We start from the raw sequence: 25585 nt of genomic DNA on the forward strand, positions 1-25585 counted from the left end.
CACCATAAAGGGGTCCTTGAACTCCTTCCACTGTGGTATTGTGGCACTAGTCTGTAATTCCAAAATTGTGCTGACAGCAATGAATTTGTTCGCCTCCCCCACAGAATGTAGGCTCCTCTGATTGAACTTTTTATGTCCACTGTCTACATTAGTCCTAAAGCATCTTAGGGTCCAACAGACATCCAATAAATGCTTATTGAATAAATTTGGTAGAAGGGTTTAACACATGAGGGATCTATAGGGGAATTGAACAAGATGATCTCCAGAGTCCTTTCCAACTCTTAGCTTTTCACTTGAAGATATCAGTCGCTTCCAAGATTTTGAATATCACATCCACTTGTGACTTTTACCTATGACTCGAAGGCACTCCTCAACCTGAGTTTTAGACCCAAATGTCCCCCTGCCTGTTATATAACTTCAAATACTAGCTGCTGAGTATCTCAAATTCACTATGTCCAAAATCAACTCACCTGCCTACACAACCTGATCCACCTTTCCAGTTTTCTGTATTTGTTAATGACACCATCCTCCTCTTAGGAGCCCATGTTAATGACATCAAGGATGGCACCTTTCTCCTAAAAGCAATCAACTGCCTAGTCCTGTGGATTCATCTTTCCAAAAGACCAGTTCCTTTTGTCACTGCATTTACTTACAGTCTCCATCAAATTGCTTGTGACGCTAATTGGCATTTGTTGCATTCTGACTTTCATGATGTGTTTCCATCTCTGTACCAACACTAGATCCTAGAAGATTTCTGTATTATGGCTGCAAATCCCACAAGTCTTTGCATAGGGTTTGCAAGTAGATAGCAGGTGGTCAACGACTCTTGGTAGAATGGCTGAATGAATGTTAGGATGTTAGGTTTAAACTGCTTTGGGGGCATGGATCTTGTTATATGCTTTTTTTTATGTCCCGCCCCCAATACAGTAAATATAGTAAAAGGCATAGGAAACAAGAAATACATATTTTTTTTTAATATCCAACACTGCACCTTTTAAGTCTGAGTTGTTGCAACAACTGGCTGTAATTAAAAAAACAAAACAAAGCAAAACAAAACAAAAACACGCTCTGCTTTCTTAGACTCAGCTCTCAGCTCAAACCATCCAGGATCCTGGTTTCCCACCCCTTCCAGTGGCCTGATGCGCGGCAGGGGAGGAGCAATGAACAAGCTGGGCTTGAGGAGTCAGGAGAGCGGGATGGGGGAAGTCCCGGAAGTCACTGACCAGTGCGAGCAGCCGCCCCAGCGAGATCAGCTTGGGCTGCCGTCCCAACAATAACAGGCGCCCGGGCCGGGCAGGGCTGCCGGGGGCCCGAGCTTGGGGGCGGAACCCCGATTGGGGGAAGCGGGGTGGGACGCTTTCCTAAGGCTGCAGGGGATTGGAGGAGAGAGAAGAGGGGCGGTTGAGCTCAAGGAGTGGGCCGGGGACCTAACGGGCCGACTGAGGAGAGAGCGTGTTGATTGGGTGGCTCGGAGGGAGACGGACCGGAGCCAACTGCAGATTGGCCTTGGCGGGCCGAGGAGGCGTGGTCAGTGCGCGCCAGAGGGAGCGCGAGGGAGCGGGCGGCCCGCCTGCCAGCTAGCTAGCCGGAGCCCCGGGCGTGTGCCGCGAGTCGGGGTTGGGTTGAGGGACGCGGCGCGGGAGGCGCGTCCTCCAGCTCTGCCGCAGCGGCCCTCCGCGGCTCGAGTACCCCGCTTCCTTCCCTCTCTTCCCCAGCGCTCTGGTCTGGGGTGTCCGGGTAGGGAGCGGAGGGAAGGAACTAGAGAAGAGGAGGCGAAAGCGGAGCAAGGGGCAGAGACGGTCCCGGCGCGGGGCGTAGCGCGCGGTGCCTCTCGCTCTCCCGCCGCAGCCGCCGCCTCCTCTCCCGGGGCTCCCGCACTATGCAGGCGGACAGCCGGCCGCCGAGATGGGGAGCCGGGCGGCGGTGAGAGCCGGGCGCAGCCCTCCCCGTCTCCGAGTCCGGGCCGCGGCCGCCGCCCCCGCCCGGGCCGCGCTCCCCTTCTCCCGCCCTCGCCCACCCCGCCCCAACTCCTCCTCCTCCTCCTTCCCCATGCCTCTGTTCCTCCTGCTCTTACTTATCCTGCTCCTGTTGCTCGAGGACGCCGGAGCCCAGCAAGGTGAGTGGTTCCCGGGGAGCGCGCGGAGCCCCAGGGGCGGCGGGGTCGCAGGGGAACCTCCGGGATGCCGGGTCTCTAGACGCGCGGGGGAGGTGCAGTGCGCTTGGGTGCGTGACCAGACCAGGCCCTCTCCGGGATGAGTTGCAAAGGTGGGCTCTGCCCCTTGTCCCCCAAGTTGGCGCGTCTTTACTTTTTGACCAGGCCTTTGGTGCTGCTGAAAAGAGAGAAGTGAGACTCTGCTGTGAAGGCCTCCTTTTCGGTATTGGATTCTTCTTGGAAAAATATTTGGGAGGAAAAAAGTTTTGGAGATGTGACCCCTAAAGTTAAGCTAAAATGATGGACAGAGTAGGAAGACAAGATAATTAAATAGCATCTTAAACCAGTTAAAGGCAAGTGGTGCTAATTATCTTTTGTGAAAGTGCTCAGGTTCAAAAGCGAAGGATACTGATTCTGGTTAGCTTTGAGTTTTGGATTCAGTACAAGTCCTTTACGATACCTTCCTATTATTCCTGCTGGTGGTTTAGATTGCCTTGGTCAGACACTCATTCTGACCCAAGGCAACGTGCTATGAGCATTCCGAGTTAAAAGGGTAAGCCCTTCCAAAAAGTGACAGAACTTTTTTTCCGTCTACCGTCCTTGAAATACCTGTTTCAGAATTGAGCAAAACTGTTTATTGAATAATCATCATAATGGAAAGAGAATGCAGGGCTGATTCCTCCTCCGCCCTTTGGTACTATTTTCAGGCAGTGAACTGCAATTTTTCAATCAGTTTGGCATCAGTTATTGAACACATTTTCCCATTGTATTTCCTTTTTTATTGCAGTGAGAAGAATATGGATTGGATTGTTATTTATTGCTGGGAAGTTTTTTTTTTTTTTAAGTTGATCTCCATGTTTAAGTCCAGCTTAAATGTTGTTCTCATATGGTTCTCAGTAAAGTGTGGAATCATGGCCACAGCCTGTCGTTGTGAAAATGCCGAAACTTTGACAGGCATGTGGAAATAGAATCTCACAATGAAGAAAAATGTATTTGGTAAAGTGACCTCTTTTAGTTCTAGGCACGTTTCTACGCCGTGTAACTTAAAATTTAGATGCTTAGCATTCAGGTTTTTAGTTCATCTTAAATAAATTCTTGAATCAGCATTTAATAAAATAAAGTGTGATATCTCCTCCTTCCCACCCCCCTATTGAAGTTTTAGAGCCTGTGCATGTATTTTCCTTCTAGTAGGAGAGAGAAAAAACGAGAAGGCTTGCATAGTGCTACAACTAGTTGGGACTTTGTGGTAGGCATAGTACTCAGTGGTGTATGTGTATTAAGTCATTTAATCCTCAACACAACCATCTGAGATAGGGATGGTTATCCCATTTCAAACATAAGGGAACTGAGACACAAATAAAAGTTACCTTGATACAGAAAGGAATGTAACTGTATAAGCAGAATGCTCAGTTTTGCTTATTTCTAGATCTGAAGTGTTCATATCATGTTTTTAAAAATCATCTTTGAGCAGTATAGAATCAGTTCTGTGTCTCCTCACCAAATGAGACAGTTTCCTTAGTTTTTGGAATTTCTCGAAACTGGCCTAATTAACACACAACATTAACTTATTTTCTTTCAAGGTTTAATTTCAGGGTTTGTATTTTCTTAAGTTTATTTATTTGAGAGAGAGAGCGAGCCAGCAAGCAGGGGAGGGGCAGAGAGAGAAGGAGAAAGAGAATCCCGAGCAAGATCTGCACTCCCAGTGCAGGGCCAAGACACGGGGCTAGAATTCACGAATCCTGAGATCGTGACTTGAGTGAGCTGAGGTCAAGAGTCTGACGCTTAACCGACTGAGCCATCCAGGTGCCCCCATTCAACTTCGGTTTTTTGCACAGCGTTTTAACAAACACATGGTTCTCTTTCACAGCAATGTCTTATATAAACAGTGTAGATTAGCACAAATAGAAAGGATGGTGTTAATTTAAAAGACCCGATTTCTAGTTCTGCTAAGTTGATAGGGTAAATTTTGTGAGGTCACTTAATTTCTTTGTACCACAGTTTTCTACATCTGTGATAAGAGAATAACCTATTCCATAGCCTTAAAAAAATGAAATGATAGTACATAGGAATTTTGCAAAGGGAAAAGTATAATATAGCTATAAGTGATTATCATTATTAATTTTGAGTGTATTAAGTTGATAAATAAGAACCAGTTAGGTATACATCACTGGAAACAGGAATTGTGTGAGATTTCAGTTCCCCTAATTTTTAAAAATTATATTTTTTATCCAAAGGACCCTGATGCAGTCGGTGATAGAATTGCTTTTAAACCAGTCTTAACTAATCTAACAGACAAGCTTTGGGATCCAACTGGTATTCCCTCACATAACCTGAAAAGAAATCTAATTTAAAAATGAGGAGCAGTGTTTTAAAACTCCATTAGAATTTTTAATAATGGGAATGTCTATATTTTGTAGTGTTAAGTGACAAACTGGAGTTTTTACTCTATAAGTCTTTTGGGTATTTCTTTATGCTTTTCCATATTTTCTGTAATTAACATATAGTCAAAATATAAGCTGTGAAAAAAATGTTTTATGATATTTCAGTTTTTTTTCCCCCTTTGGCCAGTCTAGGTAGAAATGCATTTAATGTATATGTTGAGGTAGAGCTGTGCTTCAAATTTTTTTTTAAATCTTGCAGATATCATTTGAAGTAGCAGAAGGTATTACTCTCATTCCAGTTACAGTCGACCCTTGAGCTACACAGGTCAAACTGCGCCGATTTTTTTTTTTTAATAAGTGTGTTAGAAAATTTTTTGGAGATTCACAAACATTTGAAAAAACTCAGGAACTTAATAGCCCAAAAATATTTAAAAAATAAGAAAAAGTTATGTACTGTTATAAGAATATAGCATATAACACCAGTAGCATACAGAATATGTGTCAATCATCTGTTTATGTTATATGGAAGGCTGGTAGGGCTTCTGGTCAACAGTAAGCTACTAGTAAAGTTTTGGGGAGTCAAAAGTTATAGGCGGATTTTTGACTATGCACGGGGAGGTCAGCGTGTTTAACCTCTGCGTTTTTCAAGGGTGAGCTGTAATGTCATGTAATACTCAGCATATATTCTGCTGGCAGTGATTTTTCTTTTCATTTGGCTCAGAATAAAATTTATCAGTGGTCTGAAAATCTGTCAGCCCTTCACAGCAGAGATGTCTTTTAACCAGTCTTATTTCATTAATATACATAGATTGTATTTATTCACATCTAATTGTACTATGATGGGTTTTTTGTTGTTGAAAGCCTATTTTACTGTAACACGTCTTTCTAAAAAACTTAAATTGGTTAAATTTATTATTTGCATATTTGATTGCATATTTACTGTAATAAGTATATTTAATAGGAAGTTGAGAGTCTATGAATGATTCTATGCCCCTGATTTACTTTATTTATGAATAGCAATTTGTGTCCCCTCATCTCAGGATCTCAGCTTCCTCATTTGTGTCCTAGAGGACTTGCCTCCCTTCTTGGGTTAGATGTTTATTTGAATGTGGTAAAATATCAGGACATTAATCTAAAAAAATTTTTTTTAATGTTTGTTTTTGAGAGAGAGAGGCAGAGAGAGACACACACACACAGAGTTCGAGGAGGGGAGGGTCAGAGAGAAAGGGAGACACAGAATCTGAAGCCGGCTCCAGGCACTGAGCTGTCAGCATAGAGCCCAACTCAGGGCTTGAACTCACAAACCGTGTGATCATGACCTGAGCCAAAGTTGGACGCTTAACCAACTGAGGTGCTCCCCAGGAAGTTAATTTTTAAAATTTATTAAGACTGACTTGTTTATACCTATTACCGTGAAATATTTGTGAAGGTATTGATTTTTGTTTGCTAATAAATCTGTGAAACAAGTCAGGTTCTTTCTTAATCATTCAGTTCCGCAATGATGTCAGAACTAATGTGCGGGGGGGAAAAAGTTGTTTTCTGTCAAGTAATGCCTTTATTTGGCTGTGACGCAGGTAAATAATTTTTGAACAGTATTTGTGAATTGTCAGAAATGAACACTTCTGCCTCAGCAGTGAACATTTGTAATTCTAATATTGACATTAGGTTAATTTAGAATTTTCCATTGTCTTTTCTTGGTCTGATAAAACATTTGGCCTCTGACATGTAGTTTTGTTGAGAGGCAAAATCAAAGCATCTTTTTTCTGCTGTTTCCGATTAATTTCACACGGTGAAAATTAGAAATACAGCACAAATTCCAAAGTGCTAATGATCAGGTTTAAAATCTGTATTTTTAAAACTTGTAAATGAAAAATTCATTGTAAAATTACAGGTCAATGATTTTTAGGTAGATTTCCCAATGTTATAAGCAAAGAAGAAACATTATTTGCCTATGAAGATGGTTAATAATTCTATCTGAACATCTAAGGTTCATTCTAGAAGACCAACATAAGAAGAACACCTTAATATCCATGAAATTGGTGTAGGTGAAAGTACCAGTGCTAGAATTAACGTGACAAATGATTAATTTCCATAAAAAAAATCATAAGATTATAGTATGCAGAAAGACTCCATTTACATAGAGGTAGGTTTTAAGTTTAGGATTATACTTTACAAAATGACGTGGGATGTGAAAGCTCAGGTGGTAATATTGGGCGTTAATTGAATGCATGCAAATAAAGTTCCTGTTTCAACTTCTTGATCAGCTGGAAGGATGTAGAATGATGACCTAAAATTGTTAGGATTAGGAAAAGCTTCATAGAGATAGTGAAATGTGGTTGTTGAAATATGAAGTGAGACAGGCAGTTTTTCTTGTATGGCTCATGGATTCAGTTTACTTTATAAAAACCTTATGGCCTTATCACTGTATTTTTTAAATATTGTACAGATAATGTGATTCTAAACCAAAAACTTAATTGATAATTATCCATAGTTTTACCCCCTAATGTATCAACTTATGATTTTTATGTTTCTTTCTATTCTATATTCACACACCTACATAATCTTACATGGTTATAATTTTAATCGTGTTGTTATGTTCTGTAGACATATTGTGTTCAAATTGTGTATTGTGTAGGCTAATTTAACACATGCAAGCATACTTAAAAATATAGCAAAAACTTCAAAATGTAAAAATTCATTATTTATGAAGTAATTACTCTATTGTTCAGAATTGCTATTACAGCATTTTCTTTAGTGCATTTGATTAAATTCTTCATTCATTGTGGGATCTTTTGTAAGAAGGTATTTCAGTTCAAAATATTAGCTTAGAAACATATAATGCAGGTCACCTGGGTGGCTCAGTCAGTTAAGCGCGAACTTCGGCTCAAGTCATAATCTCGTGTTCCTTGGGTTCGAGCCCTGAGTCGGGCTCTCTGCTGATAGCTCAGAGCCAGGAGCCTGCTTTGGATTCTGTTTTCCTCTCTCTCTTCCCCACCCCTGCTGGCAATCTGTCTCTTTCTCAAAAATAAACAAACATTAAATTAAAAAAAAAAAAAAGAAACATAATGCTAATTTCCAGATTATTACATGGAAATCAACATAATCCACAAGGACAGAAAATAGAAATATTCAAATAAACTAGTATTTAATGAATGCCAGAGTCCACTGAAGCAGATGGGATAATGGGGTGATCTTAGAGGACTGCTAAAACATTGTCTGTTAGATCAACGTGCACTCTGAAGGATATGTAGTTGGAAGAAAGATGTTGATTAGTCACTTGAAATTATGGGGAAGACCCCCTCCAAGGTGCAGCCTCCCTCAACTAAGCTTTCTGAGAGTAGGCCAAGTTTCTTGCATGGCTTTTGTTGAGTAGGGTGCATGTAAGTTTGCAGTCAAAACTGAATTGCTTGGTTGGTCAAAGAAAAGATGCTAATACTCCTCTCATTAAGAACTTATAGCAGGAAGTAGTACCAGCTATGATGAGCTCCCAGAGATGTGTGCACATATGTCAGTACAGTCTTGAGACATTTAGAGAAGAGTAAAATATTCTAATTGTCTTCGGAGAACCTACAGTCTCATTGGGGAAATAATTCAGTTGGATTATATCTAAAAATAACCGGGGGAGGTTGCATAGTGCTGTGGGTTTGAAGGGAGGAAGAGCTCACAATGCCTAGGGAAATAGGAGAAGCCTTGCTGATAACTGAATGAGCTTTAAAGGACTGGTATGTTTGTAGTCCACGGGGATGACAGACATTTGAGAAGTAAAGATCACAGCATCAGAACACCAAGGAGTCAGGAAAGCATGGGGGTATAAAAGCTTGTCCTGTTGCAGTGAGTAGCCAGACTCTAAGTACCTGGTTCTGGCTTACTACTTCCTCCTTTTGAGCCCCCTACCTTGCACCCCTGCCTAATAATTGGGCAGATATTTGCTGGTTGGTTACTGCTGGCAATGGTTCTGGGCCCTGGGGTACTTGCCTTCCTGGAATTACGTTAATACTTCCATAGTGTGGCCGGCAGCCTCTTGATCACCTGTAAGATACATTCCAAATTTCTTTGCATGTTACACATGTAATTGTTTTTACAGTCTGGTGTCTACCTTCTTCTCTAACTTAATCTTATACCAGCATCCCCACCCGTTTTATATATATATTTCACGTGTAAGACTTACTGCTCTGAGGTATAATTTCATGCTTTTTTTGCCTTGTTCCCTATAGTGATCTCTTTACATATGCTATTTGTCTATTTAAAAAGAAAGAGCTTTTTTCTTTCCTTGCATCCTTGGTAAGTTCCTGATCTTCCTTCACAACCCTTCTTGGGTATTATCCCTGAGAAGAATTCTTTAACCATTGCCCACACACTCCTTCCAAGATAGTACTTTTCACTTATTTCTTTGCATTCATTATTCACACTGGGTATTTAAAAAAACTTAAAAAAAATTTTTTTTTTTGAGAGGGGGATGGAGGTGCAGAAAGAAAGGGAGACACAGAATCTGAAGCAGGCTCCAGGCTCTGAGCTGTCAGCACAGTGCCCAGTGTGGGGCTCGAACTTACAAACTGTGACATAATGACTTGAGCCGAAGTCAGACAACTAACTGAGCCACCCATTATTCACACTGTGTATTAAATATTTGTTCTGACAGAGATTTTTAAGTTGTCTTCTTATTGTCTTCTCATTGTCTTCTTATATCTACTAAATTGTCATTCAAAAATATGAACTGGGAACCCATTGCTGGAGTGAATCTGCTGCCCCATGTACATTATTCGACGTTAGTGTCTGGGCATTTGCGTGCCCTTCATGTTACTCTTGTCTAATCCCCACAGTTAGCTGTCAGAGCCCGGGCTTCTCAGTCTCATGGTACTAGAGCCCTCTCTTGGACCTTACTGTGTACTTGCTCAGGGCCTAGCATGTCCCAGCCACCCTCTTTCTGGGAGCTAGACCTCTTTGCTCCCTCGGTGAGAGAAGTCCTTCAGCTAGAGCCAGAGCCATGGCTACTTAGAAAACAGTTGTGCCCGTCTTGTCAGTAACAGCCTAAATCAGTGTCAGCAAGTTGGGTCTCTCCTTTGCCGGGTCTTTCAAACTCTGATTTCAGTGCTGACTGCTGGCCATCTCCAACATTACCAAAGAGTCGCACTAATTTTGGTTCTCACAGTTGCCTGCCTCCTTTTTCATTGGCAGCTGCAGTTCCTGGAGAATAGTAGTTTCAGTAATCTGGTGTCAGAGGAAAGTAATGAGAAATGAAGGCTGGAAAGGTCAGTGGGAACAAAATTGTGGAGGACTTTGCACTGAGGGGCAGACTGAGGTATTAGCAAGACATCAAACTTAGGTTCCTCTGCCTTCATCCGGTCCATTTGTCCATCTCTAGGGTCACTTCCTCAATGTGGCCTCCCACGTCTCTCATTCTGTCATGCCCTTCCTCTTGTCCTTAACAGATCCCCAACCTGGCTCACATGCCAGTCCCCACTGCCTTTCTCTGGTTCTGGATAGCCCAGGGTCACTGGAGAAAGTCATGTGTCCCACTGTGACTAGTCCTACCACCAGTGAGGACTACTGATCAAATCTCCCAGGGGCGCCTGGGTGGCGCAGTCGGTTAAGCGTCCGACTTCAGCCAGGTCACGATCTCGCGGTCCGTGAGTTCGAGCCCCGCGTCGGGCTCTGGGCTGATGGCTCAGAGCCTGGAGCCTGCTTCCGATTCTGTGTCTCCCTCTCTCTGCCCCTCCCCCGTTCATGCTCTGTCTCTCTCTGTCCCAAAAATAAATTAAAAACGTTGAAAAAAAAAAAATTAAAAAAAAAAATCTCCCATGGGGCTTACTGCTCAGCAGGAGCACAGTGGCCCCTCCACTTTGTAGAGCTCAACTCCTACACAGCATACCTGCCTCACCTTTCCTTCTTCCCGAAACCATCTCTTCCACTTATCCGAGCACTGCTTTATCAGGGAATGTAAGTTGTGTTTAAGTAGAATTTAAACTTGAATGGGCTTCTTACTCTGTACCTGGAAACACGCTCAAAACCCCGCTGGCTTGTATACATCTTTCCTCTTTGCTGTTTGCTTGCCCGGTACCTTGTATCTGGTTTTTTCAGTGACAAACGTACTAACCGATTGACTCTGTGCTGTACATTTTCTGAGTAGCTGGTGCACAACAAATATTAGTTAAATGCTGATTTCCTTGCAGTCTAGTCTCTGCTCTACTGAAAGTATCATTTAAACTGTCAGATTTTTTTCTTTTTGGTTTTGGCTTGTGTTTACTGTGAACAGCCTGAGCGCTTTCTTGGTCTGTCTTCACCGTTTTGTGCTTTGGTGGACTTTGAAAGTATAGAGAAGAGACTTTGGAGTCAGACACTTGGATTTAAATATTAGGCATATCGACCATGGCATCTACTTAACGCTCTTACGTGTTTAAATACATAATTCACCTCGCTTTCTAGAATGTTTGAGGGCTGGGATCAAATCTGTTTGGGAAGTCAGTAAATTTTTATTCAGTGAGTGAATAATATGAGCAGAGGTGCTTAATATATAAGTAGATGACAGGTTTGAGGATTAGGAGAAGGGTTGGAGACTTCGTGGTAACTGAGGGAAGTAGGGAGATACCCCTGGTAGAATACCCGGAATGGGGGAGGAACTGAACAGCATCAGTGGTTGGCAGTAAGAAGCCCAGGAACATGCTAGAGAAGTTGCAGTTGGTTCAAAAAACTGAGCCAGGGAAGGAGAATTTTAAGGAGGGAGGGAAGATACAAAGGAAGGAAGGAAGGAAGGAGGGAAGGAAGGGCCAGCGATGCCAGATAATATGGAAAGGTCACACATGATAAGGATGGAAAAGTATCCATTTGACATGGTTTGGAGTCGGGTTCGGAGCCAACGGCCAAGGGAGAATTCTTGGGACGTTTTCAGTGCAAAAAGGTGTTTTTATTACAGCACGGGACAGTACCCGTGAGCAGAAAGAGCTGCGCTGGGGTTGTGTGAAGACTGACTGATTATATAAGATATTCTATGCTGTGGAGGGGAGGATGACATTAGGTCCCCAGGAGGTTGAGTCTGTAGGTTTCTGGAGATTGCTTTTTTCTTGTAAATCATTAAGACAGTTGCAAACTGATGGGAGACTCCTGCATCACTGTGCTATCAGATAACCGTTGTTTCTCCCCTTTCTTTGTTCTTGGGCAGCCAGGAGTGCCCGGGGAAGGTCACACCTGGGAGGTGGAAGGGGTTGTGGGTATGTGCTTGTGCTTTGCCCTCAGCTTGCCTTTCGCTCCCTTATCACGTTAACTTTTGGCAGCTTGGAAACTGGCTGCATTAGTGAATAGTTTCATTGGTGAGTAGGCCTGCATTTCCTAGGGCTGCCGTAACAAATTACCACAAATTTAGATAGCTTAAAGCAACAGAACTTTATTGTCTTAGTGTTCTGGAGGCTAGAATTCTGAAATTGGGGTGTCAGCACAGCTATATACTCTGTTGAAGATTCTGGGGGAGGGTCTTTCCTTGCCTCCCTAGCTTCTGGAGTTTTAATCTTTGGAGTTCCTTTGCATCATTCCAATCTCTGCCTCTGTAATGTAGTATTCTTCCTGTGTCTGTAACCATGTCCACATTTTTCTCTTTTCACCTGTCATTGAATGAGGATCCACCTTAACCAGTATGACCTCATTTTAACTTGATGACATCTGTTAAGACCCTGTTTCCAAATAAGGTTATATTCATTGGTACCGGAAATTAGGACTTAGACTTTTCTTTTTGGAAGCTGAATTGCAGTGCATTGGAACTTAGAACGGGAAGCAAAGAAGTAAGACATCAACTATGGAGACTAGAAGAAACTTCTTTGTAAAAGAAAGGAAAAGTGAGCGAGAAGATGGTAGAGGTCAGGATACACTGGGTGGAAAGAGTTTTATGTGGGTTTCGTTGTTGTTGCCGTTATATTGTTAGTGTCTTATGATTTGTTAAATTGCAAAACCTAGCTCCCACTGACGAGCTGTTTTACAGGTTAGAATTTGCAAAAGAGGCAGAATCATACCTGCTATGCAAATATAAAATGAACACGTGTCAAAGATTTTATTCAGTTCATTCATTAATGAGGGAATCAGTAAGGTGTTAAAACCTGTCCTAAGAGTATTTGAGAAACCAGGTGTTACAGGATGTGATTGCCACATTAGAGGTGATTGCTAAATTGCTAAATCTGGGTAATGGGCCAATAGGGTCATAAACTAATCTTTGGGATTATCTTTTCAGCTGCACAGAAATGATTTGCATCTCTACCAGATAAGAAACTATATACATTAACATGTAATGAAAACTGGGACCTTTAAGCAGTGATAAATATAGCAAATCCAAATAACTATTTTGCCCTATATTCCTTGGGCAGCTTTTAGCTTCTGTGACATTTAGAAGATATGCTGTTGACCATTTTTTTTTTAACCAATGTCTAAGTTTAAGATAATTTTTCTGACATACATATTAGAATCTATGGAGATGGGGGGGGGGGGACCTGAGAACCTTTAATTTAATTAGCCCTGAGGTGATTTTAATGTTGATTACATTTTGAGAACCACTGAATAAGAGAATACTGAGTGGTTGTGAGTGCCCTTCTGAGATTGGAACACATTACTCTAATGACACCTATCCCCCTGGAGTGAGTGAGTGAGTGTGTGTGTGTGTGTGTGTGTGTGTGTGTGTGTGTGTGTGTGTGTGTGTGTTTTCACAGTAGTGCTCAGCTCTTTGTCAGAGAGAGGTTATGTGAACCAGGGTTGAGTGTTTGACAGGTAGATACTCGAGAAGGACACAATGGCTAGGAATTGAGAGTACCAGGAAGAGGTAGTTAACATACTGGACATGAAGCCTAGGCTGTGTAGGGAAAGACATGAGGCCAGGACAAGATTAATAGACTGGGAGAAAAGAGAGAAGTCAAGTTCACGGAAAGTATGTGGGTATAAGAAGACTGACTAGCTGAGACTTTAAAGTGTTTGAGTTTTCACAGGTGGGTGAGAGTGTCTCTAATAATGGCAAAAACAAAGCCCGGCTTGTGATTCGGAGAGTTACTGAAGTAGAGGTCATCCCTGAGAAGTTGAGTGAGAGTTACTTTCTCTTGGGTTTATACTTTCACAAGAACACTACACTTGAAACTTTAAAGCTGCTGTACATTTCCCAAAGTAATGGACAGTTGTTCTGTTACTTTAGCTAGATTGTAGCCAAATGCCCTGTATCTACTACATATGATGGGCAAAAAGCCTTTCTGGTCTTTTATGACTGGAATGGTACCCTCAAACAAAAGAGTGTTTATTGAGCGCATTATTATAGGTTAGGCCCTCAGTACTAGGTGTTTTCATACAATGTCTCATTTAATTTGTGCCCTTTGTGTTTGAATTGTTTGTATCCCCATTTTAGGGAGCTGAGATTTAGCAGCAATAAATAACCTTCTGAAAGTCACAGTGAGTGCTGGATAGGGCATTTAAAATCATGCCAGGACTCCAGAGCTCATTTGCCTAACCATTATGTTCTAAGTAGGATGTGTGCTTATTGGGGGTTAAAGAGGATTTGTACTTCTCACGTTCCTTCATGTAATTCAATTTTATAAATTATCACACATGCAGAGAATAGTTTGGGCTTAAAAAAGAATGAAGCTGGGAGCTATTTCTTTTTCTAAAAATTGTCACAGTGACCTTCTTTAGGCTCTCTGAGCATATCCATCTTATGTAGTATTTTAAAAAATGAGTGGAATTAAAGTAGTACCTTGAATTATTTATTTGAGATATGTAGTGATGCAATTTTAAAAATCTTATAGTAATAGGACTCAGAGTACTTCAGTCCAAAAATTCACAATGCTAAATATTACACAAAAAATCTTCATTGTATCCAAATGAAATAGGATGTTTTAGTTAACTCTTGCAAGTTACTCCTTTGAATGCTTTTCTACTCTAAATGCCTCTTTTTCCAGCTTATAAGATCTCACAGATGCATTAGAAGATGTGACAGAAATGACACACTTATTTAGAGCAAGTGTAGTTAGACTCACCTGTTCATAATGATTAAAAAAGAAAAAATCCTTGAAAGCTTGCTGGAAAGTCTGAACCTTTCCCAGTTCATGATGGTTATCATGAAAGTTACATTGATCCACATTTGTGGCATTATTTGTGCAAACATCCTGCATTTGTGTTTGGTGTTGAAGAAAGTATTTTTAGAAGTCATGCAGTGTTTGTGTTAATACGATTCAGTCATTAGTATGATTTATATTCTGTATTAGTAGTGTGACTAAAATATGGGGGTGGCTGCAAGGTCACATGTAATCAGTATCATGAGCATGTATGCAAAAAACCCACATTTGATTTGAAGTTTAGAGAAGCCTAAAATAAGCATATCTTCTTTATTGTATTAATACATTATTATTTAAATATGTTTAATGTTCTTTCTGTTTTCTCTAGGGATACGTAGTTTAAAAAAATACTCAGTTATTTTCCTGGAACAATACCAAAACTTGTATCTGGCTTAACACATCTGACCTTAGACTCTTCAGAGGAAGTGAACACATGTTCTATGAGTAATTCCCTAGATAAATCTGCAGCCAAACAAAGGAGCAGTGAGATCAAATTCCAGTGTCTCTTCTTCACTGAAATAAAATTGAAATTCAAAAATTACATTGACAGGCTTCTATCCTGGATGGTCAGTTATACTTTTGTGGAGACCATCTAGAGGAGGAGGGGGAGGAGGAGAAGCTGGCAGTGATGGTGGGGTGATGGAGTTGAGAAGGAGAAAGATTTGGTGATGTTGGAGTTAATGGGTGATAGTGTATGGATTGGTCCTAGGAAAACCATGTGAAAGTTATTTTTCCCCACAGTAGTTATGCTGTCTTTGTCAATTCTGCCTCGTGAAAATGAATAACAACAGGCAGTGTAGCTTGGTCACAGATCATTATTCTTTCCAACATACAAAGCTAAGCAGAAAATTTGGAGACTTACTCCTGACCCTATTCGCACCCTTTTTTAAACCCTAATTTTAAGAGCTCCTGACCCAGAAAAAAAGTTATTCCAGGGATGTAGGCTAATAAAAAGGATGTTTTCTCTCCTTTAACCTCCATTTACTTATAAAAATTGGGAAGTGGGACTGTAAAACTCTTTAGTATAACTACTGACCACAGCAGGGAAAGTATGTGCCCTAGGTTGTACCCTTAGTGGACAGAACAGCATTATCCTTTGGGCCAAAGGAAACCCAGCCAAGAACTCACTCAGATCTTCTGTCTGAGTTGTCCTAGCCTTTGCTCCAAGTCAGTCTTCTCAACCCCGGTACTCCTGACATGTAACATCAACCCTTTATTCTGGGGGCTGTCCTGTGCACATTGTAGGATCTTTAGCAACATTCTTGACTTCTACCCCCCAGATGCCAGTAGGATCCCACCCCCTCAGTTGTGGCAACCAAAAATATCTCCAGACATTGCCAAATGGGAGGTAAAATTGCTCCCATGGGAGCCTCCCCTTCACCCCCCATTTGAGCACCACTGCTCTGAGTGTATTAGGTGATTAGTTGATAAAGAATATTTTCCAGATTTTAGTTTTACTTTTAAATACTTTATTTAAGTATTGTGCAGAATAGGATTTGCTTTTAAGAACTGTGAAAATAAACGGCAAGCACATTTTCTAATTTGGGGGTAAAAGTGAGGACAGGGTCTTTCTTTGAGAATTCAACATTATGACCTTTGGGTGCCTAGTACAGTGGTTTTCTGAGTGCTGGTGGGGACCAGAGTAGGTCAGGATTGTACATGCATGGGTGTAGGAATACAATGTAAAATGTATTTCTTATTTGGGAATAACAGAAAAACATTTGAGAACTGCTGGCCTAGTGATAATGTATAAGCCCAGCTTCCCCTTTCAAACTGGAATATTCTAAACATATACTTCATAGCAATAAGTGTCCAGACCAGCTAAGCTATTTATCTTGTCAGGTTAAACTTATCAAAGTCTTGGGCATATGAAACATTCAAACTCGTTCACTGTAGTAGTAGATTTGAGACTCTCTTAACTTTGGTTTCTGGTGCATATCATCTTTTTGCTGGAGGAGGAAGCTCTGAACTCCATCACATATTTTAGAACATTCTTGGCACGTTACTTGTGGACTGTTCATGCCCTCCCCCTACACAAGATACTGAAAAAAGACCTCTCCATTTTAATTGTTTTCTTCATCAGCATGCATGTAAAAGTCCTGTTTTTCATCAGTTATATTTATTTTGTTGACTTGTAGAAATTGTGCTTTATAGAGGAAAGGGCAAGAAACATTTTGTGTATTACTTATTGAGAATCAAACATAAATATGAGCATAAAGACATAAAAATTACTAACACTGCCTGTACTTTTGTAAAATTCATCTTAAAATGGCAACCTTAAGTTAAATAATAGCCTATGGGGAATTCGTTAGTTGGGACAATCTGCCATTACTAAGTCATGAATTCAGCTGTTAATAGGAAATTCTTGGCTTCCTGAAATCCATCAACACTTCCAGACACTTAAAAAGCTGCTTTAGTTCTATTCACTAAAGAAAATACATTTATATTTTGAGTTATTTCATTTGTTCAGCGGCTGCTTTTCAAAGATTTAAGCTTTCCAGAAAGCACATTTTCATCTTTTCAATATTAAGAGAACATTTCAAACTAGTTTCATAACGTTAGAAACTTTGTCTTAGGGGATAGTTTTTTTTTCTCTAAGGAAAAATGTTAATGATTATTCAAAAGTTATTTATATTACAATTCCTTTATTTTTACAGAGACAGTTTTTATATCCCTGTGTTTCTAATTTGGATGATACTCAGAGATATTCAAGGTATTTTCTTGATGGTTTCAGGGAAAATCTGTGGGTTTTTTTTTTCTTCTAAGTTATCTACCATTTAAATTTTATATTTGCAAAATATCAGTGAATATATCACAAAAACTCACATGTTTATTTCATGGTGCCTTTATATATCATTGAGTGGCTATGCCTAGTTTTTGTGTGTAGAATGAAAGCAGGTGTAGAGAGAGCTGAAATTTTAACATTGCTCAAAAGCTGAGCTTTATGTGAGATATTCGTTTAGGAAGCCAGATTGCTAGTATTGGCCTTTAAAATAGGCTAGGGGCGCCTGGGTGGCTCAGTCAGTTAAGTATCCAGACCTCGGCTCAGGTCATAATCTCAAGGTTCATGGGTTTGAGTTCCGTGTCGGACTCTGCTGTTAGCATGGAGCCCACTTTGGATCCTTTGTCAAATGCCTCCTCTGCGTATGCACTCTCTTTCTCTGTCTCTCAAAATTAAACATTTAAAAGTAGGCTAACAATAGTAGGACGGATTTGAGAATTGCTTGATCAGGAAAGGATATAAAGTATTGTCATCATAAGCTTATACAGAGTGTTCTTTTATTAAAGTTAGTTTTGAGGGGTGCCTGGGTAGCTCAGTCGGTTAAGTGTCCCAACTCTTGATATTGGTTCAGGTCATGATCTCAGTTTTGTGAATTCGAGCCCCACATCTGGCTGTGCTCTGACCCTACGGAGCCTGCTTGGGATTCCCTCTCTCCCTCTGCCCCACCCCTGCTCACACTCTCTCTGTCTTCCTCAAATAAACTTAAAAAACAAAAAAACAAACAAACAAAAAAAAACTTTTCAAAAAATTTAGTTTTGAGACTGGTTTGAAATTACTTTTTCATTGGTTCATGTACAATTTCCTTATACATCCAATTAATAAACATTTATTTTGCAACTACTTGCTAGATACTGTATTAACTTCTTACAGGCCTTTAAAGCTTTTATTTGTTCTAGCAAATGATATCAGCACTGCATTGTTCTCAAAAATAATAAATCAACATAGTAGAAAATCCTTTTACAGCCATCTATATCTATATTGACTTTAAAACTCAGAACTGGGGCGCCTGGGTGGCTCAGTTGGCTAAGCGTCCGACTTCAGCTCAGGTCATGATCTCACAGTTCGTGAGTTCAAGCCCCGCGTCAGGCTCTGTGCTGACAGATCAGAGCCTGGAGCCTGCTTCAGATTCTCTCTCTCTCTGTCTCTCTCTCTCTCTGCCCCTCCCCTGATCATTCTCTGTCTCTCTCAAAAATAAACATTTAAAAAAATAAATAAAACTCAGCACTGTCACTTTTAGTATAGTTTTTTTGTGTAAGTACTGAATTATTCCAAAGGTGATTATAGGTGGCTATTTTTGAACAAAAAAATACTATTGTTTTAGTACAGTGTACCCATCTTCCTTTTAGAGATTTAAAAGAGATTCATTATTGAATCCCATCATTAAGGAATGCTGACTGGTACAATTGGAGCAGCACCTGAAACTTCTTACCACTGCATGCCTCTCCTAGGTGCCCAAATACCACTTTTTATGAGAAAGGGAAGGGTGCAAATAATAGTACTATGTTAAGTTACCTGAGTCCCCATATCCAGTTGCAGAACGAATTGCTGGAGCAAATCCTGCTGCTACCAAGATAGGAAGGTTATTTTTCCTAATGTTTCATGATGTACAAATGCCATTTTTTCCTCCTCATTTGGTAGGAAAAAGTGAGGTTTTAGGAGGGGGAGTACTCCAAAGTCCAATTTCAGTAGAATGTAAAATTAAATTTCATTAAATATTGCTTTAATGCCTTCAAGGATAAATGCCTTGTAATACTGTAATATGATCAGTAATCTGCATAACCTTTAGTCTTCTCACAGATTTTAGAAAGGTTTATATTTATAAATAAGTGGATGAAGCTGATCACATACTTTTATTTTTATAGTTTATGTTGTCTTTCAACAGTTACTATGAATTAATACTCCTTTAAAGATTGGAGTTGTGATATGTGTATAAATGTATTGTTAAGCTAATAAATCTGTTTATTCAGATTGGAAAGTTCTTTGAATAAGGATAATCATTGATCATTTTGACCTTACCTGGCTTCTCTCTTGGCTCCTGTGAGTAGATATATTAAGAACTCTATCATCCCTTTTATCTTGTGTAAGGAAAGTATTGGTGGCATAAAATATCTGTCATACATATTTTTAAATTTTCACAAAAGAATCCGGATTATTTATAGTATAAGTTAAAGATGTAATAATAATTTATCGTTCTTTTAACTCTTTTTTTTTTTTTAAAGGTGATGGATGTGGACATACTGTACTAGGCCCTGAAAGTGGGACCCTCATGTCCATAAACTACCCACAGACCTATCCCAACAGCACCGTTTGTGAATGGGAGATCCGTGTAAAGATGGGAGAGAGAGTGCGCATCAAATTTGGTGACTTTGACATTGAAGATTCTGATTCTTGTCATTTTAATTACTTGAGAATTTATAATGGCATTGGAGTTAGCAGAACTGAAATAGGTAGGAATTTTTCTTGTAAATGTACATCACTGCCCTGAGTTTTAAAGCTAAAGCAATGTTTGATACTTGACATTGAATAACTAGGTTGTATAGGATGATATGTAAGAAATGATTTGTGTGGACCATGTGTGGAAATCTCAATTTGAACCTTTTGGGAAGAGAAGATTCTTGTCTGTTTATTTACTCTCCAAATAAGCTTGTTGGTACTTTTGCAACAGGATGCCACTGTACTGCTTCCAAGAAGGAGGACATTAATTATCTCATTTTTTTGTTTTGTTTTTTTCCTGATCACTTTATTTGCAATTAAAGAATACAGGTATAATTCACGCATAATTCACACTTAGGAGGCAGTATATCATGGTGATTAAAGCATGGGTTTTGGATCCAAACTGCCTGGTATTAAACTCTCTCTCTGCTGTTGGCATATGTGTGACTTTGGGTGAGTTACCTGACCTGTTTTTTCATTTGTAAAATAGAGAATGAATTAGTAACATGTAAAGTGCTAAGAAGAGTACCTAACACATAATATATGCTTAGTAAATATTAGTTACTATAGTTGTTATTCTTAGCTAAAATCAGTGGTTTTCAATGATGCCTGCATATTAGAGTCACCTGGAAAGACTTTAAATAATACTGTATACTTGGTCCCCATCCTGGACCAGTTGAATCAGAATTGATTGGGTGGGACCCACGCCCCTGTATTTTAAAAGCTTCCCAGGAGAATCTACTCTGTCGTTAAGGTAAGAACCTTTGGCTTTTAGAGATCAGTCCCTTTGTTTTAGGAAAGGCAGAAAAAAATCTAAGACTCTTTGGGTGAGCTAACATCATAAAGAAATCTTGAATTCTTTCTGAGTTAATTTGGAAACATTGATTGGTACAAATGTATAAAATGTCTTTTAGAAGTATAATTGGAACCCAGTATCTTTAAGTGTGATGTTCATCCTCTCGCCTCCTCCCCATCTCTGGTCTAATCCTTCATGTCTTCTCTATTTTTTGGCCTCTTACCTGTGGGAGCGAGGCCTGGTGCTTTTTTTTTCTTTTCTTTTTTTTTTTTTTTGGTAGGGTCGTTCTTTATTATTTTCTCTCTTTTTTCCTTTTTTTTTTTTTTTTAAGTTTATTTACTTATTTTAAGAGAGAGCATGCGAGCAGAGGGAGGAGCAGAGAAAGAATCCCAAGTAATTAACCTCCACACTGACAGTGCAGAGTCTGATGCAGGACTCGAACTCACAAACTGTGAGATATGACCTGAGCCAAAACCTAGACTCAGATGCTTAACTGAGTCACCTAGGTGCCCCTTCTTTATTTTTTCTAAGTATGATCTGTTTCGGATTTTATCTTTAAGTAATTCAGTTTTGGTAAGTTGTTTGCCTGGTAAATTACCCAGTTCACCTGGGTCTTCAAATTCATTTGCAGTGATGTCTGCAAAATAGAATCCTGTGGCTTTTTTTCTAATGGTTATTTCAGTGGTTTTGTCAATGGTTATTTTCTTCATGACATTTTTTGTTTTCTTTATTTGTACTCTTTTTTTTTTTTTCCCATGTCAGCTAGTGGTTTGCCTATTTTCTTTCTTCAAAAAATGGAATTTGATTTATTAACTGTATTTAGATCTGTTCTTTTTTTCTCTCCCTTATTAATCTTTGTTTCTAGTCCCATTATTTCATTTTCTTCATTATACTCGTTTTGAGCTTATTTTGCCATTTGTTTCTTACCTTTTAGAAAAGAATTTTAATTGATTTACATTCTTTCATTTTTATTGATAAGTATGTCTAAAGCTGTGGGGTTTAATTTGATATGCCACAGATTGATTTATAATGTTATCAATACTTTTTTGGAATTCTGTAATTTGTTTTGTATTTCCCTTTTACCCACTAACTGTTTACTATTGGGTAAATAATACGTAAGTAGATTTATTTCCTGTTGGAAGTACCTTTCTTTGCTGCTGTTAATAATTTTTATTTTTCCTGCATTGTGGTCATAAATATTTCTGAGTGTGGTTGGAAGGGATATCACTATTTCATGGAGCTTGCTAATATTTTCTGCATAACCTAATATACAACCTTTATTATGAATGTCCCGTGTATGCTTGAGAAGGTTTATTCGCTAATAGCAAGATGCAAAGTTTGATATACATTCAGAAGATTTGTCTTATTGTTTAGATTTTTTTTTAACTTTTTTTAATGTTTATTTATTTTTGAGAGAGAGAGAGAGACATAGCACAAGCAGGGGAGGGGCAGAGAGAGAGGGAGACACAGAATCTGAAGGAGGCTTCAGGCTCTGAGCTGTCTTCTCAGAGCCTGACGCGGGGCTCGAACTCACAAACCGTGAAATCATGAGCTGAAGTCGGACACTTAACCGACTAAGCCACCCACATGCCCCTCTGTTTAGATTTTCTACACATATCTTTATTTTTACCTACTTGATTGGTATGTCTCTTTTTTCCTGTTTTTCCTTGCGATTTTGCTTTTACGGGAGTTGCAGTGTTGCATAAATATTCTTGATTATAATATCTTTATTTTAAATTGTGATCTCCAGCATTAGACATTTCCTTTGTCATGTCTAATAATACTTTTAGTTTGAATTCTTTGTCTCTCAATATCTGAATATCCTCCTTCTTGTCTCTTACTGTTTTCATTTGCCTGGTATACCTGCTTTGCTATTTTTAGCCTTTCTATATCGTTTTGTATGTGTTTCTTGTATGTAGCACATTTTTCGCGGTTTAATTTGTGAAGTAAATTGAAAAAAATTTTTTTTTGATAGCTGAGTTAAGCCCATTTGCACTTACTTATAAAATTGGAATGTTTTATCTCAAGTTTATCTTATTTTAAGCTATAATTATATGTATTTGTTGTGCTTATTTCTTTTGTTTTTTGTTTTGTTTTGTTTTTTTTTTTTTGGTTTGAGAGAGAGAGAGTGAAAGTGGGGGAGCGAAACAGAGGAGCGTGGGGGGGGGTGGAGAGAGGGAGAGAGAATAAGTCTTAGGCAGGCTCCATGCTTAGCTCAGAGCCTGACATGGGGCTTGATCCCATGACCCTGGGATCATGACCTGAGCTGAAATTAAGAGTCAGACACTTCAACTGACTGAGTCACCCAGGCACACCTTGTTCGTATTTCTTTACATTGTTTTCTTTCCTTTTTATTTTAAAACTGCTTTTGGAGTTTAATAAGCTTTATAATTTTGTTCTAAGTGTTATCTTTCAATTTATACTATCTATTTTTTTTTTTTAATTTTTTAATGTTTATTTTTGAGACAGAGAGAGACAGTATGAATGGGGCGGGTCAGAGAGAGGGAGACACAGAATCTGAAGCAGGCTCCAGGCTCTGAGCTGTCAGCACAGAGCCCGACGTGGGGCTCGAGCTCACAGACTGTGAGATCATGATCTGAGCTGAAGTCGGATGCTTAACCGGCTGAGCCACCCAGGTGTTGCTGATTTGTCTTTTTTTTGATGGTGTTCTTTAACTCCCACCAATTGTCTGTGCTACCTACTACATAACATTCAATGAACTATTCTACCTCCTCTTTTCCTCTCTTCTTTTCCCTACTTTTACTCTGTTAGAACATAAATTCATAACATGCAGCCTACATCATATAACCTCTTATTCTTCAACCCCTCTCTAACTTTTCTGGGTCTGTTTTGTTTTAATTTTTTAAGGTTTATTTATTTATTTTGAGAGAGAGTGCAAGTTGGGGAGGTGGCAGGGAGAGGCTGAGAGGGAGAGAGACAGAATTGCAAGCAGGCTCCACACCGTCAATATGGAGCCCAATGTGGGGCTCAAAGTCATGAACTTCAAGATCATGACCTGACCTCAAATCAGACATTTACCTAACTGAGCGACCCAGGCGCCTCTCTAGTTCTGTATTTAAAAATAACAAATGGGGGCGCCTGGGTGGCTCAGTCGGTTGAGCGTCCGGCTTTGGCTCAGGTCATGATCTCACAGTCTGTGAGCTCGAGCCCCGTGTCGGGCTCTGTGCTGACAGCTCAGAGCCTGGAGCCTGTTTCAGATTCTGTGTCCCCCCCCTCTCTGCCCCTCCCCTGCTCATGCTCTGTCTCTGTCTCAGAAATAAACATTAAAAAAATTTTTTTTAAATAAAAAAATAAAAATAACAAATGTTCATTTTCAGCCTTTTGCACAAGTTCTCCCAAGTCATACTGTGAATGGGTAAAATTCATCTTAGACTAGATTGATTCTTGAAGCAGAACTTATGGGTGCAGAATTTCTTGCATGTTTAAAATTGCCTTTTAGGGGCATCTGGGTGGCTCAGTTAAGCCTCCAGCTTCGGCTCAGGTCATGGTCTCATGATTCGTGGGTTCAAGCTCCATGTCACGCTCTGTGCTGACACCTCAGAGTCTGGAGCCTGCTTTGGATTCTGTGTCTCCGTCTCTCTCTCTGCCCCTCCCCTGCTCGTGCTCTGTCTCTCTCTCTCTGTCTCTCTGTCTCTCTCTCTCAAAAATAAACATTTTAAAAAAACTGCTTATTTTTAAATTTGTATTACGTGAAGACTTGAGGATCAATTTGATTTTATGTAAATATGTCCTTGATTCACATGTTCTTTCTTTGAGTTTATTGATTTATTTTTAAATACTCTTCTGGAGTGCCTCAGTAGCTCAGACAAGTGTCCAACTCTTGATTTTGGCTCAAGTCATGATCTGGGATTGAGCCCTGCGTCGGGCTCCCTATGGACAGCACAGAGCCTGCTCTCTGTCAAAAATAAATAAGTAAACGTTTAAAAAAATTAAAAAAATAAATACTCTTCCATTATTCCCTGACTTTTTGTATTGATTTTTGAGAAGTTTATTTACCTTTAAAGTCTTAATAGTGTTACAAGGATATGTGTTGAAGATCATTGTGGGCTGGTTTTCATTGATATCCAGTGACCTCTTTCAATATATAGATACAGATCTTTCACTTCGGGAAAGTTTTGTGGGATGATACTTTTAATATTCTGTTCCATTGTCTTGTGGATCTTGTTTTGATTTTAAGTATAAGAAAATTAGATCTTCCTTGCCCTTTCAGCCACATTCTCACCAGTCCTTTTAGTTTTTTATTTCCTTTTCATTCTATTTTTATTCTTTTTTTCAATATTATCATGTTTTTATTAGAATCCATTATTCCTTGTGCACTTTGTACATAAATATGGTCTTTACTTTTTATGTAATTTTGTCATTTCTTTGTTTTGTGAGACCAGCTCTTAGTTCTTTCAGATTTTGTCCATCTCTGTTTTTAGTTTTTGATTTTCTGTTTCAAGTGGTTTTATCATATCTCCAATTGTTAGAGGACATAACATTAAGTTTGGAGTGTTCCGTTTCCTTCTGCTTTACCATTGTTTTTTAGTGGGAGGAGGTTTCCATAAACTGAATTGTTGGGATTCTAGTATTTTGTTTGTATACTATATATTTTTTAAAGTAGATAAAGGCTGTAGCTAGGTATTTGTGTGGACAAGCGTGGTAGTTTGCAGTGCTTTGTTTACTTTATAGTTTGTGATAGGTTCATGATAGGCCTCTTCTGCCAGTGTAGTAGGTACTTTCTTTTTTTAGAAAAGAGGTTGAGGTGGAGGAGTTGTGTTCTTTTCTTTCTTTCTTTCTTTCTTTCTTTCTTTCTTTCTTTCTTTCTTTCTTTCTTTCTTTCATCTTGCAGGATTCTAAAATTTTCCCTCTTGCTTTGCTTTTTCTCTCCTTTACAATGTATGTTCCAAAGAATTCCTCTCTATTGCTTTTAACCTACTTCTCCCCTGAAGTGTTTCCTTTCCAAAATTG

General features: G+C 39.5%; 1 protein-coding gene across 3 annotated transcripts in view; it reads left to right on the forward strand.

The window, feature by feature from the left end:
* The first annotated feature begins 1788 nt into the window (after positions 1–1788).
* DCBLD2 (discoidin, CUB and LCCL domain containing 2) overlaps positions 1789–25585 on the forward strand; it is an 89317-nt gene continuing 65520 nt past the window's right edge. For all 3 annotated transcript variants that reach the window (XM_058731632.1, XM_058731633.1, XM_058731634.1), the window contains exons 1-2: positions 1789–2116; positions 19605–19832. In XM_058731632.1, coding sequence (XP_058587615.1) covers positions 1906–2116; positions 19605–19832 — 439 coding nt within the window. In that variant the 5' untranslated portion in view covers positions 1789–1905. The remainder of the gene's footprint in view (positions 2117–19604; positions 19833–25585) is intronic.

The sequence above is a fragment of the Neofelis nebulosa genome, chromosome 5, assembly GCF_028018385.1.
Source record: "Neofelis nebulosa isolate mNeoNeb1 chromosome 5, mNeoNeb1.pri, whole genome shotgun sequence".
NCBI lineage: Eukaryota > Metazoa > Chordata > Mammalia > Carnivora > Felidae > Neofelis > Neofelis nebulosa.